This window comes from Dermacentor silvarum, chromosome 1 (genome assembly GCF_013339745.2).
Source record: "Dermacentor silvarum isolate Dsil-2018 chromosome 1, BIME_Dsil_1.4, whole genome shotgun sequence".
NCBI lineage: Eukaryota > Metazoa > Arthropoda > Arachnida > Ixodida > Ixodidae > Dermacentor > Dermacentor silvarum.
In genome coordinates this window covers 251689555-251703938 of record NC_051154.1, presented here as the reverse complement: position 1 = coordinate 251703938, position 14384 = coordinate 251689555, and the positions used below count along the sequence as shown (strand labels likewise).

The 14384-nt window shown below is 50.0% G+C and overlaps 1 protein-coding gene across 1 annotated transcript; it reads left to right on the top strand.

Moving 5' to 3' along the window:
- The first annotated feature begins 4601 nt into the window (after positions 1-4601).
- LOC119452294 (uncharacterized) lies at positions 4602-9177 on the top strand. Its single transcript, XM_037714531.2, has 5 exons — positions 4602-5102; positions 7458-7558; positions 7704-7822; positions 8768-8911; positions 9061-9177. The coding sequence occupies exons 1-4, from the start codon at positions 4873-4875 to the stop codon at positions 8909-8911; spliced, it is 594 nt and encodes a 197-aa protein (XP_037570459.1). The 5' UTR covers positions 4602-4872; the 3' UTR covers positions 9061-9177.
- The last annotated feature ends 5207 nt before the right edge of the window (positions 9178-14384 follow it).

Below are 14384 nucleotides of genomic sequence, written 5' to 3'. Positions count from 1 at the left end.
CGTGTCGCTACTTTCTAACAAGGGGTTTTATGAACCGCCGATGAACCGCCATGTTTTGAACGTATGGGCTTCTATGGAAGCTTCACTACCAGGTGTATTTACCTTGCCCCGGCCGCGGCGACCTCATTTCGATGAAGGCGAAATGCAAAAACGCCCGTGCGCTTGCGTTGTAGTGCGCGTTAAAGAACCCCAGGTGGTCAAAATTAATCCGGAGCCCTCCACTACGGCGTGCCTTATAATCAGAACCGGTTTTGGCACGCAAAACCCCAGAATGAAGAAAGAAGACATGCGTAAGTGTCAAATGACCCATTGAGCGAAATGCAGCTCCACTAACGTGAAACCTGGGGAGGTGCGAAGCATGCAGTGATGCACTGCTAATGGGCTCATACTGCCTAAAGCAATGGTTCATAACCGCGTAATGCGGCCTCCCGATTACGACGACAGAAGAGCTGGAATGATGAGCGGCAACGCAGACAGCTGTGGAAGACGACGAACGCGGGAGCGCTCGGCACGCGCTCGTGCCGAGCGCGTGCCGCTTGCTTACCTTGACGACGACTGGAGACGGGAGCGCGTGCCGCTTGCTTACCTTGACGACGACAGGAGACGGGAGCGCGTGCCGCTTGCTTACCTTGACGACGACTGGAGACGGGAGCGCGTGCCGCTTGCTTACCTTGACGACGACTGGAGACGGGAGCGCGTGCCGCTTGCTTACCTTGACGACGACTGGAGACGGGAGCGCGTGCCGCTTGCTTACCTTGACGACGACAGGAGACGGGAGCGCGTGCCGCTTGCTTACCTTGACGACGACAGGAGACGGGAGCGCGTGCCGCTTGCTTACCTTGACGACGACTGGAGACGGGAGCGCGTGCCGCTTGCTTACCTTGACGACGACTGGAGACGGGAGCGCGTGCCGCTTGCTTACCTTGACGACGACAGGAGACGGGAGCGCGTGCCGCTTGCTTACCTTGACGACGACTGGAGACGGGAGCGCGTGCCGCTTGCTTACCTTGACGACGACTGGAGACGGGAGCGCGTGCCGCTTGCTTACCTTGACGACGACTGGAGACGGGAGCGCGTGCCGCTTGCTTACCTTGACGACGACAGGAGACGGGAGCGCGTGCCGCTTGCTTACCTTGACGACGACAGGAGACGGGAGCGCGTGCCGCTTGCTTACCTTGACGACGACTGGAGACGGGAGCGCGTGCCGCTTGCTTGACGACGACTGGAGACGGGAGCGCGTGCCGCTTGCTTGACGACGACTGGAGACGGGAGCGCGTGCCGCTTGCTTACCTTGACGACGACGGGAGACGGGAGCGCGTGCCGCTTGCTTACCTTGACGACGACTGGAGACGGGAGCGCGTGCCGCTTGATTACCTTGACGACGACAGGAGACGGGAGCGCGTGCCGCTTGCTTACCTTGACGACGACTGGAGACGGGAGCGCGTGCCGCTTGCTTACCTTGACGACGACTAGAGACGGGAGCGCGTGCCGCTTGCTTACCTTGACGACGACAGGAGATGGGAGCGCGTGCCGCTTGCTTACCTTGACGACGACAGGAGACGGGAGCGCGTGCCGCTTGCTTACCTTGACGACGACTGGAGACGGGAGCGCGTGCCGCTTGCTTACCTTGACGACGACTGGAGACGGGAGCGCGTGCCGCTTGCTTACCTTGACGACGACTGGAGACGGGAGCGCGTGCCGCTTGCTTACCTTGACGACGACTGGAGACGGGAGCGCGTGCCGCTTGCTTACCTTGACGACGACAGGAGACGGGAGCGCGTGCCGCTTGCTTACCTTGACGACGACAGGAGACGGGAGCGCGTGCCGCTTGCTTACCTTGACGACGACTGGAGACGGGAGCGCGTGCCGCTTGCTTACCTTGACGACGACTGGAGACGGGAGCGCGTGCCGCTTGCTTGACGACGACTGGAGACGGGAGCGCGTGCCGCTTGCTTACCTTGACGACGACTGGAGACGGGAGCGCGTGCCGCTTGCTTACCTTGACGACGACTGGAGACGGGAGCGCGTGCCGCTTGATTACCTTGACGACGACAGGAGACGGGAGCGCGTGCCGCTTGCTTACCTTGACGACGACTGGAGACGGGAGCGCGTGCCGCTTGCTTACCTTGACGACGACTGGAGACGGGAGCGCGTGCCGCTTGCTTACCTTGACGACATGAGACGGGAGCGCGTGCCGCTTGCTTACCTTGACGACGACTGGAGACGGGAGCGCGTGCCGCTTGCTTACCTTGACGACGACATAGAGAAAGAAATTCAACAAGAGGGGACACTCGGCAAAAACTGGCAACATGAAACACGTCACCATACGTCACGCTATACTTTTGACACCGAACGTTACACCATAGAGAAAGAAATTCAACAAGAGGGGACACTCGGCAAAAACTGGCAACATGAAACACGTCACCATACGTCACGCTATACTTTTGACACCGAACGTTAGCTGCCGCGAGCATCGAAAAAAAAAGAAAGTGAACTTAAGTTAACAGGCATTCATTTATTTTTTGAATGCTTTGCCGCGAAAACTAAAACGTTTTGCGTATAAATGAGCTTAAGCTTTGCGACTTATTTTCCTTGCCTTACCTAGCCACAGGTCAACGACGCGCCAGTTACATGCGTCATCTGCCAGACACTCCCCCGAAGCCAGCGAGGATGGCTGCGCGCGCGTTTGAGCGCTCGCGCGCGGCGACCCCGTCTGTCTCATTCTTTTTTTCTTTTTTAAATGTAACCTGATTTATTGGGCTCTCGGCGTGTTCTTGCGTTCCTTCTGCACTGGGACAAGACACCACTGCACTATTGGACTACGGCAAGGTGAGAAATCTTGTTTCACAGTCTACGACGCAATTATATGCTTACGGCACGGGACCGAGACTAAGACGCAGTTAGCGAAAAACAGCTCGGCCATCCTGGCGCAGTTAATTTGAGTAAATGAATCGTGCTGAAACATGTTTCCGACGCTTCCTAGGGGACTATTGTAACTTATTTCGGTTTTTGAGCGACACTGGCCGCACAGGGCGCCGTGTCGCAGTTAGCGAGAACTCAGCCGTGGTGTCACTGGTGTGTAGTCTATATAGTGCATCTTGCTAGGAGAAGTTTGTGCCGCTTTCTCTGACGCCAGACATTACCGAAAAGTAATTTCGTTACTTTATGGGGTACTTTTGAGGCACGCTGGCCGCACAGCGCGCTGTGACGCAGTTAGCGATAAACAGCTCGGCCGTGGTGATAAAGTTAGTTTGGCATGTAATGAATCTTAGAGGGACAAGTCTGTGACGTTTTTTGTGGCTCCGCAACAACATATACTTTCTTTCGGTACTCACGCCTGTTGAAAACGCGATGGGCGATTGCCAAGAGTGATAACATGGGGTGTGCTGCTGGCGCCGGCAGAACGCGCGAACGACGAACATATGAGAAACTTGTAGTTCGAAAATTACGTCTTCTAAAGGACTGAAAAAGGGCATTGCACCCACGCATTTATCTTGAGTGTCTGTTGCGTCCGTCTCTGTGTATGTCGCGTACCGTCGCGTCGCCCGAGGCCAAGTTTTGGAAACGCGAAGTCGCTCGTGTATTTGTGCTGCCTAAGTGCAGGAAATAATGCCCGGAAATTGGGGAACGCTTGGAAACCAGATGTTTTCATATATGTTTTGGATGAGTCGGGTATTTTCTACGCCATGTATGTAAAAGCGAATTGCTTTTGTTTGTAATGCCGCCCATTCACCGCTTTCGCAGGTTTCGCCTCGCAGTATTCCTATGTCTAAATACCAAAATGACGCATGCTTGTAACATGCTGTTACGTGCTTGCAAATGTAACATGCTTGTAATTTACTTTTTTTTTTCAGCTGGTACCGTCCGGTGGAGCTTCATACAGGAACTACCGCCTTACCTGCTGGTGTCACAACGTTGGATGAACGCACAAAAAGCGCGGAACGAGCTTTTATATAGAGCAAAATAAATATTTCCTCATTGCACAAAAGGCCTTGCGTGTACTTTGTGAAATTGTACGTGGCACAGATTCGATGGGACTTTACGAGATCGTTCGCAATCATTTTTACTCAATAATAAACCGATTATGCACGAAGAGCAAAAAAAAAAGGAAAAGGGGGGGGGGCTCAGCCGGCGTGCTAGCTTGCGTTCAAAATACGCGCGCCCGAAACCGGAAGTGATGCAAGTGATCGACACCGACCGCTTGGCACGCTGCAGTCAATTCGGCCGCTGGGCCCTATGGGAGTGTCCCCTCTTGTTGAATTCCTTTCTCTATGGTTGTACGCTGAATGCCTGAATTCAAGTAAGCTATACTGCTATACCTGCAATTGTTAGCGGTTCATCGGGATCGTTTTTTGCTTACAACGACGGACACGACAGAACCCTTGGCTGGTAGAGGTACAAAGCTTCGCTTTAAAAACACTGATACAATATTTTCGGCCTCGATCCTGCGGTTCGAGGGCGAGGAGACAAGCGTGGAACAGAAAAACGAGAACACGCCCATTTGCAGCAGACAAGACTATGCATGGGCCCTCCGGAGTACTACACTTCCCGAACACGCTATAAAACGAGTCACTGCACAGCCAATCGGCAGTTATTGAACAGTCACAGATCCACTACAGCCGCTCTCGCTGCTTGTGCCTCGGGGATGGCGTCGTCGGGCCATGCTGCTGCCGCTGGTCTCTGCAGGGATGACGACTGCTAGGATAGCGCTTACACCGGCTACCCAATGCTGCTGGGGGGCGATTGCAAGCTTTGGGCGAGCAGCAGCAGCGACGTCGCTCAGGCCGCAGCGTCCCAGTCGGAGTATATCGACATCGAATACGTGCCTACCGCCCCCAGCGCAAAGCTCCTGGATTCCATCAGGCGCATCAGATGGGCCTGTGGATCCAGCCCAACGTCGAGCGCCCGGTGGACCTTCCCAGTCACCACCCGGACGAAGTTCACGACTGGAGCGGTTGGCCGAAGTTCCCAGCCAAGGACAACGCGGATCAGAAGCGTGCAATCGTGCCGAGTCTGCTGGCCATGGTTCCCCACGTCGCGCTCGTCAACAAGCACGAGTTCCTGCTGCCTAAGATGGAACTGCTGATCGACACACAGGGCAGGTGAATGGTTATTTTTTTTTACAGCGCAGCTGTATACCTCTCGTTGGTCGGAACATTTCGTGGCGTAAACACAACTCCAGGTTAATTGAAGGTAAACGGCGTATCTTTCTTTGCAGTCAGGCATACAGCATACATACTTAGTCACGTCACCACGCTTTCATATACAAAAGAAAGACCCGTCTAGCAACTCATTCAGTTCATTCTAAGACTGCCATGGCTAGGCTACGGAAATTAAAAACGCCAGAAAAACAGCGTGAATACAATGCTCGACCATGTGTGGTGTTTGATACAGCTTCGCTGGACATGCGTTCACGTTCGCAGGGCAGGAAGGCTGTTCGATTTTTCAATGCATTTAACTCGCATGTAGCGTGCGCCGTCCGTCCGCAACAGCTCGAGCACAGGTGCGCCCTCTCCCCCACTCCTCCTCTCCCGCATCACGCTTGCAGCACATGTGCCGCGCGCGAAGCGTCGTAGTTGAGTCGCACTCGGGCGCTGCAAGCACCGTAGCAACAGCAGGTGCTGGCGTGATAGCGCGCCCTCTCTCCACCCCCTCTCCCTCTAACGCGCGCTAGGAATATAAAGCGGGTTGGCGCGGGCTCCACTCGTCAACTCTTGCGTTCGTCGGCGGTCGCAGTTGATAAGCGATGGAAGCAAGACCTTCAACTAGTACCTCGACGCAATCCAAAATCAGCGCCGAAGCACCAGTTCAAGACATCGTACGTGGCGAGGAGGGATGGTCCTTCACACCTGGAGTAACGCCGACACGCGCGGCGAATACGCCGGCTTCACCGCCGTGTGCGACGACGCCTACCGTCACGGCCAAGGCCAAGACGACGGCGAGATCACCGTAATCACCTTCTACCTCTCGTCGAAACTCAACCAAGACGCCGTTGCAGAGTTCCTCGAACTGGCCATGAACGACCATCGACGCCAGCAACGACGACAACCAGAACAACCAGAAACGCAAAGACAACGACGACCCATAGTCCTCGTCGGCGACTTCAACGTCGACGTTCGCAAAGACGACTGGATCGTCAGGCACGTGCGCGACCGTTACGGTCTCGACTGCGTGTATGACCACAACCCCGTCAACAGCAGGCAGCCGACCACCATCCATGGGTCCTGCATAGACCTCGTCTTCGCGTCCTCCTCCTCATCCTTGTGCGTCCAGCCCCTACTCACGGACCCTCTCACCGTCCACTTTAGCGACCACAAGGTGGTCGTGCTCGTCATGCGCTAAATCGACACTCGCCACTCACTCACCATCTCAACGACCACGCTCCCCAGAGGCCCCGCAGAGAGGGACGGACGTAACCGGAGGCATCCCCCTCGTCGACGCAACCTCTGAAGAGAAGAAAGAAAAGGAAGAGAACAGAGAAGCAATAATAATATAATATAATAATCAGAATCGCAGTGATGCCAATAAAATAATAACAACTTTACGTTACCTACTTACGATTCTCTCTTCTCTCTCAACCCAGACCACCAACACCACGGAACCCCACTATGCTCTGCATTTACACGTGTCCCTCGCGCGGGGGCATGCGACGGAGCTTTTTTTTTTTTTTTTTTCGCAGCCCATCGATCTCGAATGGGACGGATGTTGGCGTGGCCTTTAAATCTGCGCATCGTATGCGTGCGCATTTTTCCGTTCGATAATACAGGCATACCACAGAGCAGCGCTTGAGAGAAACGCACGCCGCGCTCATTCTTGCTTTAGCACATGCGCGGACGCCGTTTTCTGCTACGGAGCTTGCGTAGTCAGTTGCGGCATCGTCGTGCATTTTACGGTCTTTATTATTTTGATCACAATGTTGCGAATAGTGATGCCAGTTTCCCGCCGTCTTTCGAGGAGGCGATCTAACGGTTCGCTTTCAGATACATTGCAAGATCCCAACCAGGGACAGCGTTCTGACTTCGGTTGTTGGAATCGGGGTTCCGAGCACACATTAGTGTTCCTGCTGAGGAGGTGCTGTATTCAAACACCAGACCGTGGTCTATATGCTGGTCCGAACGCAACGGACAAAATACCCGTCACGTTAGATGCTTATAACGTGAACGATAACCACTTTTTTTTTTTCATCTTGCGAAGGCATCCCTGCAGTTTAAACCGATTGAGCAGCGCCAATGGGCTTCGTGGCTACGGGCTGTGCTACATTGAGATACGAGGTACAAGCTCCGATGCATGACCCACATATTTTGCTCTCAGTTCCTGGCTTTCAAAGTTTGGCGCCATGCATTCATACTTGGTGTTTTAGCTGCTCGGTTTGGTGCATGCGCATGTATCTCCGTCGCGTGACAACTGCATTCGTCAAAAAAAGTGTCGTCCCTCGACTATTTCTCTCTCGCATGCAGATTCATGCATCCAGCACCTTCGTTTCGCTGTACAAACTTGGTGGACGCCTTGCAGTACACGGCCTGGCTCAGCTTTATGGATGCCACTGGGGGCGAATGCGGTCAGTGCGCGTGAGATGCTCCCGGCGTCAGCCTTATTGTCAACGCCTCCCGAATACGGCGTCGATCTTTGCGTTTCTCTGTTCGTTTGTTTGTGGTGCAGTAAGGTTGAGTACTGGGGCGTGTCCTTGGACTTGTCTCGTGCAGTTGGTCAGTACTTCCACCCGGATTCATCGCATCCCGGGTCGTCGTGGAACGGCTGGGTGCTGTCGTTTACTCGGCTGAAGCTCTTCTCCAACGACTGCTTCACCACAGAACCACCTCTGGTAAGAGTTCGTTCGCCGGTTGTCCATTTTAGCCACGCTTGCGGATAAGGTTGCCGTTAGTAAGTTGCACTGTACTTCGCAGATTTGAACGAGCGCACATTTTGCACTGAGACGCAGGACAGGACGGTCGTCAAGTGCAGTGTGCGCCGGTTCAAAGCTGGCCCAGCTATGTTTGGGGAAGCCATCCCTAAGACATGACACCTCGAGTGCTAGACGTTTTTACCGTGCTGCCCTGTCTCGTCTCTTGGTGCGTGCCTGCGATGGCTTCCCCGAGTCGACTTCCGAGCCCAGCAAGCAAGCAACATATGTGATCTTACAATTATACTGGTCCCTTTTATACCGGTTCCTTTTTGGTCATTGTGGTATCTCGTTAAACAAAAGTGGCACAAATGACCATATGGGGCCCCAAGGAGACCGAAATGCTTTAGATTATTTTCGCTGTCATGACGCATGAATCAACGGAAGCCGTGACGTCATAAATAGGCTGAATTGTGTATGGGTGTCCATAACTGAACCCCTCTCAGCCTAGATTGTGACCCCAAACCCCTTAATTTAAAGTTTACCTTCGCAGGAGAGGTAGTACAGGATTTGTCAGGCCAGTTCTGCAGCGAGTTTACCTTGTGGTAATGGAAGTATTCAACTTCATTATCACAAGTGGGCAGTCCACTGCGGGCAAGTAGGGCTGCCCTGTTGCACACTAAAGCATTGGTGCTTCAAGTGGGCTGGTTTTTGATTTTAGTAAATATGTATACTGTCATATGCATAACGAAAACCATAAATAAACCTGCATTTTATTCAATATACCTTATTTCTGCGATGTCGTGAGTAATTAAGCATTAAATGAATCAGCATGCATTCTATTTACTAACTCCATCATTTAGGAGCTTCTCCACTCCAATCTGAAAGCTCAACACCAGAAACTACCGTCCTTTGTATGTGTTGCAGATCGCTCTGAAGTGTAACAACAGTTACCGTGTCCAAGTGAACGTTCGAATTGTGGACAACAGCAGACACATCCTCAGCACGTTGGTCGTCCGCCAATTTGTCAGATCACTTTGTTGCTGTCACCCATTTTCACAAGAAATCTAGGTGGGTGTTGTGCTTTGCTTGCTAGCTTTTTCTTTTCCAAATCGATGCACTGGACATTTCCCTGTCCTCATCTTTCTCTCTTCTCCTTCTACAGCTGATGAAACCATGATCAGAGCTTTATTCATTGTTGTTTCTTTTTTTGCTTGCAGTCTCTCGCGTCCACGCAACAAGTGGTTCAAGACCAAAGCGTGCTAATTTAATGAGGTATATATTTTGCACTGTTTTCACAACATTGTGGCTTTCATTGCTTGTGTAATAACACTAATAAAAGCATATTTCTTGGTACCAATACGTGTTCTTTCTTTATTTGTTTAATTGCATATTGAAATACAGCGAAGACAAACCATGCCATGGTGGTGTGGCTACTGAGCAATAGAAAAAATAGACTTGCTGCCCACATGGCAATGCCGCAAGCCATTTGCCGCCCTGAAAGAATAAAAAAAAAGTGGGAGCGCCCTCTGTAGATAAATAAGTACGCCCTGGTTCCGGTGCGTACCTTACGGAAAGTTAATTTCGCACAGAATAAAGTAAGCTGAAGATGCACTTGCCACGAGACAGGTAAACTTCCCAACAGGCACGTCTTGGCGCCCATTCAGCATGTACAGTGACAGCCCCTTCTGCCAATGCCTATGGTGAACGTGTGATTGCTTGGCCCGAATAGCGTTTCATGCACTTACTAGAGGCAGCCATGTCGTCAGCGTCTACGAGAGCTGCAAGCAGGCCAGCTGACCCAGCACGATGATGATGGGTAATGCGTGGATTTGACCAACCTTCGTTCTTCTGGCTTTACATGGCTTCGTGACTTTGCAAAGTGATCATTTTTTGAGGAGGTACTGTATATTAAATAGACACTATTCAATTTGTCCGATGGCCGGATTCGAACACAGCACCTCTAGCCCAGAAGCCCGATACTGAAACCAATGTGCCACGGACGCATGGACAAGCGGAACCTGTGCACTTAGCAGCGATTATGTGTGCTTGCAGAGTCTTATTACATTCTGCATTTAAAAAAAGTTTAAATTGCTTTGAAGTCTAGTCAAATTTAGACCCAGGTAAAGCGTAATGAACGAAGTCAGAAGAACTTCTGAATTCACAAGCGCGAAGATCAGACAGATACATGTACTATCCATCAACCCCATGGTGGCTGAACGAGAAAATGGCTGGAGATTGTTTGCATTTCCGAGAGATGGTTAAAGAAGGCTTCTATAAGTGGCAGCCGGTGAACGCCGTGCTCGTGTGTCTTCCGCTTTTCTTTTTTGAACAGTTTTGTTTTGTAAGTGGTTGACAGCGCAACATTGTGAAAAATCTTCGGACTTGTAACCTTGCGGAACGAAATCCAAGTTTCCGCGATGCTTTTTACGCGCGTGTAAACTTGCAAACCCCCGTGAAAAAGCGGATTCTAGATGTAATCGTGAGATATTCGCGACGTGTCTTTCCTGCTGACCTCAGAGACAGGGCACAATAAAAGATTTTGAAGAGATTTCTTTGTCAAAATTGTCCTATGTTGTTCATGTTAAAAAAATTATGGGGTTTTACGTGCCAAAACCATGGTCTGATTATGAGGCACGCCGTAGTGTGGACTCCGGAAATCTGGACCACCTCGGGTTCTTTAACGTGCACCTAAATCTAAGTACACGAGTGTTTTCGCATTTCGCCCCCATCGAAATGCGGCCGCCGTGGCCGGGATTCCATCCCGCGACCTCGTGCTCAGCAGCCCAACACCATAGCCACTGAGCAACCACGGCGGGTTTTAAGTTTACCAGCTGCAGCCACAGGTTCCGATGGACTAACTACTAAGATGCTTAAAATTTTGTTTGATGTCGCTCCTAAGCTTTTGTTAGATGCCATAAACTATTCTATACAATATACATGGATCCCTCCTGCGTGGAGAATCGTGAAGGTGATTCCACTGCTTGAAGACCAAAGCAGAAGGTTTGTACTAGACAATGTTCGGCCTATTTCTCTAACATCCAATTTTGTAAAATTAATCAAAGTACTATTACTCGCACGCATTTTACGATTAAATTGGTGACCACAGGAAAATTATTGAGTCCCTTCCAAATTGGATTTAGGCCAGGGATGTCAATCTGGAGCGCACACGTTCACCTAGAGAGCCGTATTCAGTTGGCACGTTACCACAATGTGCGGTTCTAGTTACACTAGACATTTCTAAAGCATATACGATAGGGTGGAATACCCTATTTTAATAGAGAGGATGCAGCTTGGATATTGTATTACTGAATACTTTGTAACATGGCCTGCTGACTTCTTGCACGGCTGGGTGTTTTACTGTGCGCAAAGTGGAATTTCAGCAGGAAAATTCAGATAAACGCGCGGGGTTCCGCAAGGCACAGTTTTAACCCCACTGTTGTTGAATATCTTGCTCAGCTCCATTCCTTGTCATCCTTATGTAAGCACGTATACGTTTACGCTGATGATGTAGCGTATTTTTCTTTCGGCAAGTGATATTCAGTCACTGTGCGAGTGCTCACAGAAATTCTTATGCGAGTTAGAGGCATGGCTGGACAGTATCCGCTTGTTCCTTAATGCAATTAAGAGCGCTGCTCTTAATTGTCTTGCCTCTACAAGACCCAGTTAAATTCATTTCATGCGGTCATTCAACTATTCCACAAATAGAACAAGTCAGCTACCTTGAATTATTTATGATGGAAATGTTAAAGGGACAGACAACCGCTGAGAACATGAATTGTGATAACCCCGCTGATGGGAAGATCGTCTATCGTATTGGCTAGAACGAGCCCTGTTTTTCTCATTAAACGTGGATTTACATTTTTAATTCTTCACTATAAGTGACGAAAAATGACCTTCGGCACCCCACGCAGCAAAAACATGAACATAATTATGAGGTGGACCACGTGACCTTTTACTAGTGTAACGATACACAAATTAATAAAATAAAATTATAGAAAAAACACAAGACAAAAAACACACATGAACTTAATATAGCACAATGATGATGACAAATAAATATGACGAGCAATTAACAGCAGATATAAAAATGAAACGACGGCGTCGCCGCCGCTGGGAGGCGGCCCTGAAAAGTTCGGAGCTGGAAGACCAGCTCTGGGCCGTCCGGCAAGACGAAGATGCCGCCCGAGTCCAAGGACATCGAGCCGACACCTGAGGCAACTAAAAGCGAAGTGCCGGCTTCTTTAAATAAAGTTTATTTCTTCTTCTTCAAGATGTCAAGTGAGTGTTCCCTTTTCTGTGCTTCAAAAGAAACAGTTCTAGCTTGTAATGATTGCGTGTTTTCAAGAATACAAGCAATACACACTGAGAAAAACTTTTTTGAATAGTGCCATGCCGAAAACTGCATGATGTATGTGCTAAGCTTAGTTGCACCACTGCCCGTGGGCGACCTGTAGAGAAATATTTTGCTCACACTTTTGTATTCTGTTTGCTCCTCAAAATGGAGGTAAACGATTTCTGACGCGAGAAGAAGCGCTGGAACTATATTTTAGCATTCTTGACGATCCTGCGTCGAGTGATTCAGATAGGGATACGTTCGAAGACTTCGTACCCGCGCTCGCACCGCCGGACTCGGATCAGGAAATGAATGAAGTCAACGAGCAAACCAATAAAGTGCGAGGTTAGGTACACTAGAAAGAGAAATAGGCAAAAGAAAGAGCCTGCAATTTGCCACGAAGCCGAAATCGAAGTGGAGGAGGCTAGAGCCTAGGGTAGCAGCGAACCGGAGCACGTCGTCCGCGATCCGAAAATTTGGTACCCACAGTACTGATCAAAATCCCCAACGACGCCATGGGAATATCTTGCTCTTTATTTTGACGAAGGTATCATGCAGACACTGGTGACTGAGACAAACCACTTTGCAAAGCAGAAAGGCCGACAGCATTGGAAGGAACTTGCAATTGATGAGCTCCGCGGATACTTCGGCATACTGCTGCTGATGAACACCAATCCCAGACATCAAATCTACCCCTTTATTGGAGTAGTGATAGTTTTTTCAATTGTCCTGAAACATCGAAGGTCATGTCGTGCCGGCGTTTTCAGACCATTATGAACTGTTTGTACCTCACCGACATAACCAAAGAAAAAAAAGGAAGGTGAAGAAGGGTACGACAGATTGGCGAGAGTGCGCCTTCTGATTCATGCACTGAATCAAAGTTTCAAGAGGCAATACACACCATCAGCGCACCAAGCAATTTACGAGAGTATGATACGCGTCAAAGGTCAGTCCTCATTGAAGCAGTAGCTTTCTATGAAACCTATAAAGCGGGGATACAAGGTATGGTGCAGAGCCGACTCCCAGACAGGGTACCTGATTGAATTTCAGCTCTAGGAAGGGAAAGGCGCAGAGCGACTTGCCAATGTGCGTCTCGGTGAACACGCTGTGCTCTCCCTCATTAATGGAGTAGAGGCTGGTGCACAGCTATATTTCAATAACTTTTTCACATCCACAGGCCTACTGGAGGCCTTGCAAGAGAAGGAGATTTTGGCAGCAGGAACGGTTCGTCCAAACCGCAAGGATTTACCTGATGAAATCAAACGGAACAATCTACAGAAGATACAGTATACCTGGCGGGCGAAAAGGCGCATCGCAGCTTATCAATGGCGTAATACGAAAGACGTACACGTGCTGTCCAACTTTCATCACCCTAGTGACACTGCATGCGGACGTTGTTAGAAAGATTTCCAATGGCTCATCCATATCTGTTCAGTGCCCAAACGCAGTCGCCGACTACATCTGGATGGGTGGAGCCGACAAGTTTGACCAAGGAAGAAATGCATACCCGGTGGATCGAATATCTACGAAGTCCTGGTACCGAATTTCTTACTTTCTGCTGGACACAGGAATAGTAAAGGCTTTCCTTCAAATGAAAGCAGTCAGTGAAATGAGCTACCTGTGGTTCAGGCTCGTCCTCGGCCGCCAGCTGATAAACGGCCGAACATTAAAATGCATCCAGAAATCGGCCGTATCGAGTCAACAAAAAAAGGGCCAAGAAATGGTCAGAAAATGGTAGGGGTTGCGGATGAAGTCCGATTTCTGAGAAATGGGCATCACCCTCAGAAGGTCGTGAAAAGGAGGCGGTGTCGTTGGTGCTCGACTGCCAAGAAATAAGCGCGCACCAACCTTCTGTGCTCTATGTGCAATGTAACGCTCTGTTCAACGTGTTTTCGGCCTTTCCATGCAGGTGGAAAATAGCGCACGAGCCCTGGAGGAGAATTGGGACAAATGCGGCTCACGTTTTGAAGTTCCATTCAGTGTCAGTGGGACGAATGTGTCCCACTTTTTTCGATAAATTACTTATTGTTCTGCCGCGAAATTTCTTGCAAACCGTTTCTGTTGGCCTCGTGAAACCTTTTTCTCGGTTAAAAAAAAAGTATATCCTTCCTACAAAGGGTTACTGTATATTAGCGCATTTCTTATCCGGTATCTTTTAGTATATGTATTCACCTATGTATTCAAATTATTATATATGTTATAATCTTG

Coding starts and splice junctions, on each gene's coding strand:
- LOC119452294 (XM_037714531.2), top strand. CDS start 4,873: ATGGGCCTGTGGATCCAGCCCAACGTCGAGCGCCCGGTGGACCTTCCC. Junction 5,103..7,457: donor CTGATCGACACACAGGGCAG/GTGAATGGTTAT, acceptor TCTCGCATGCAG/ATTCATGCATCCAGCACCTT. Junction 7,559..7,703: donor TGCCACTGGGGGCGAATGCG/GTCAGTGCGCGT, acceptor TGTCTCGTGCAG/TTGGTCAGTACTTCCACCCG.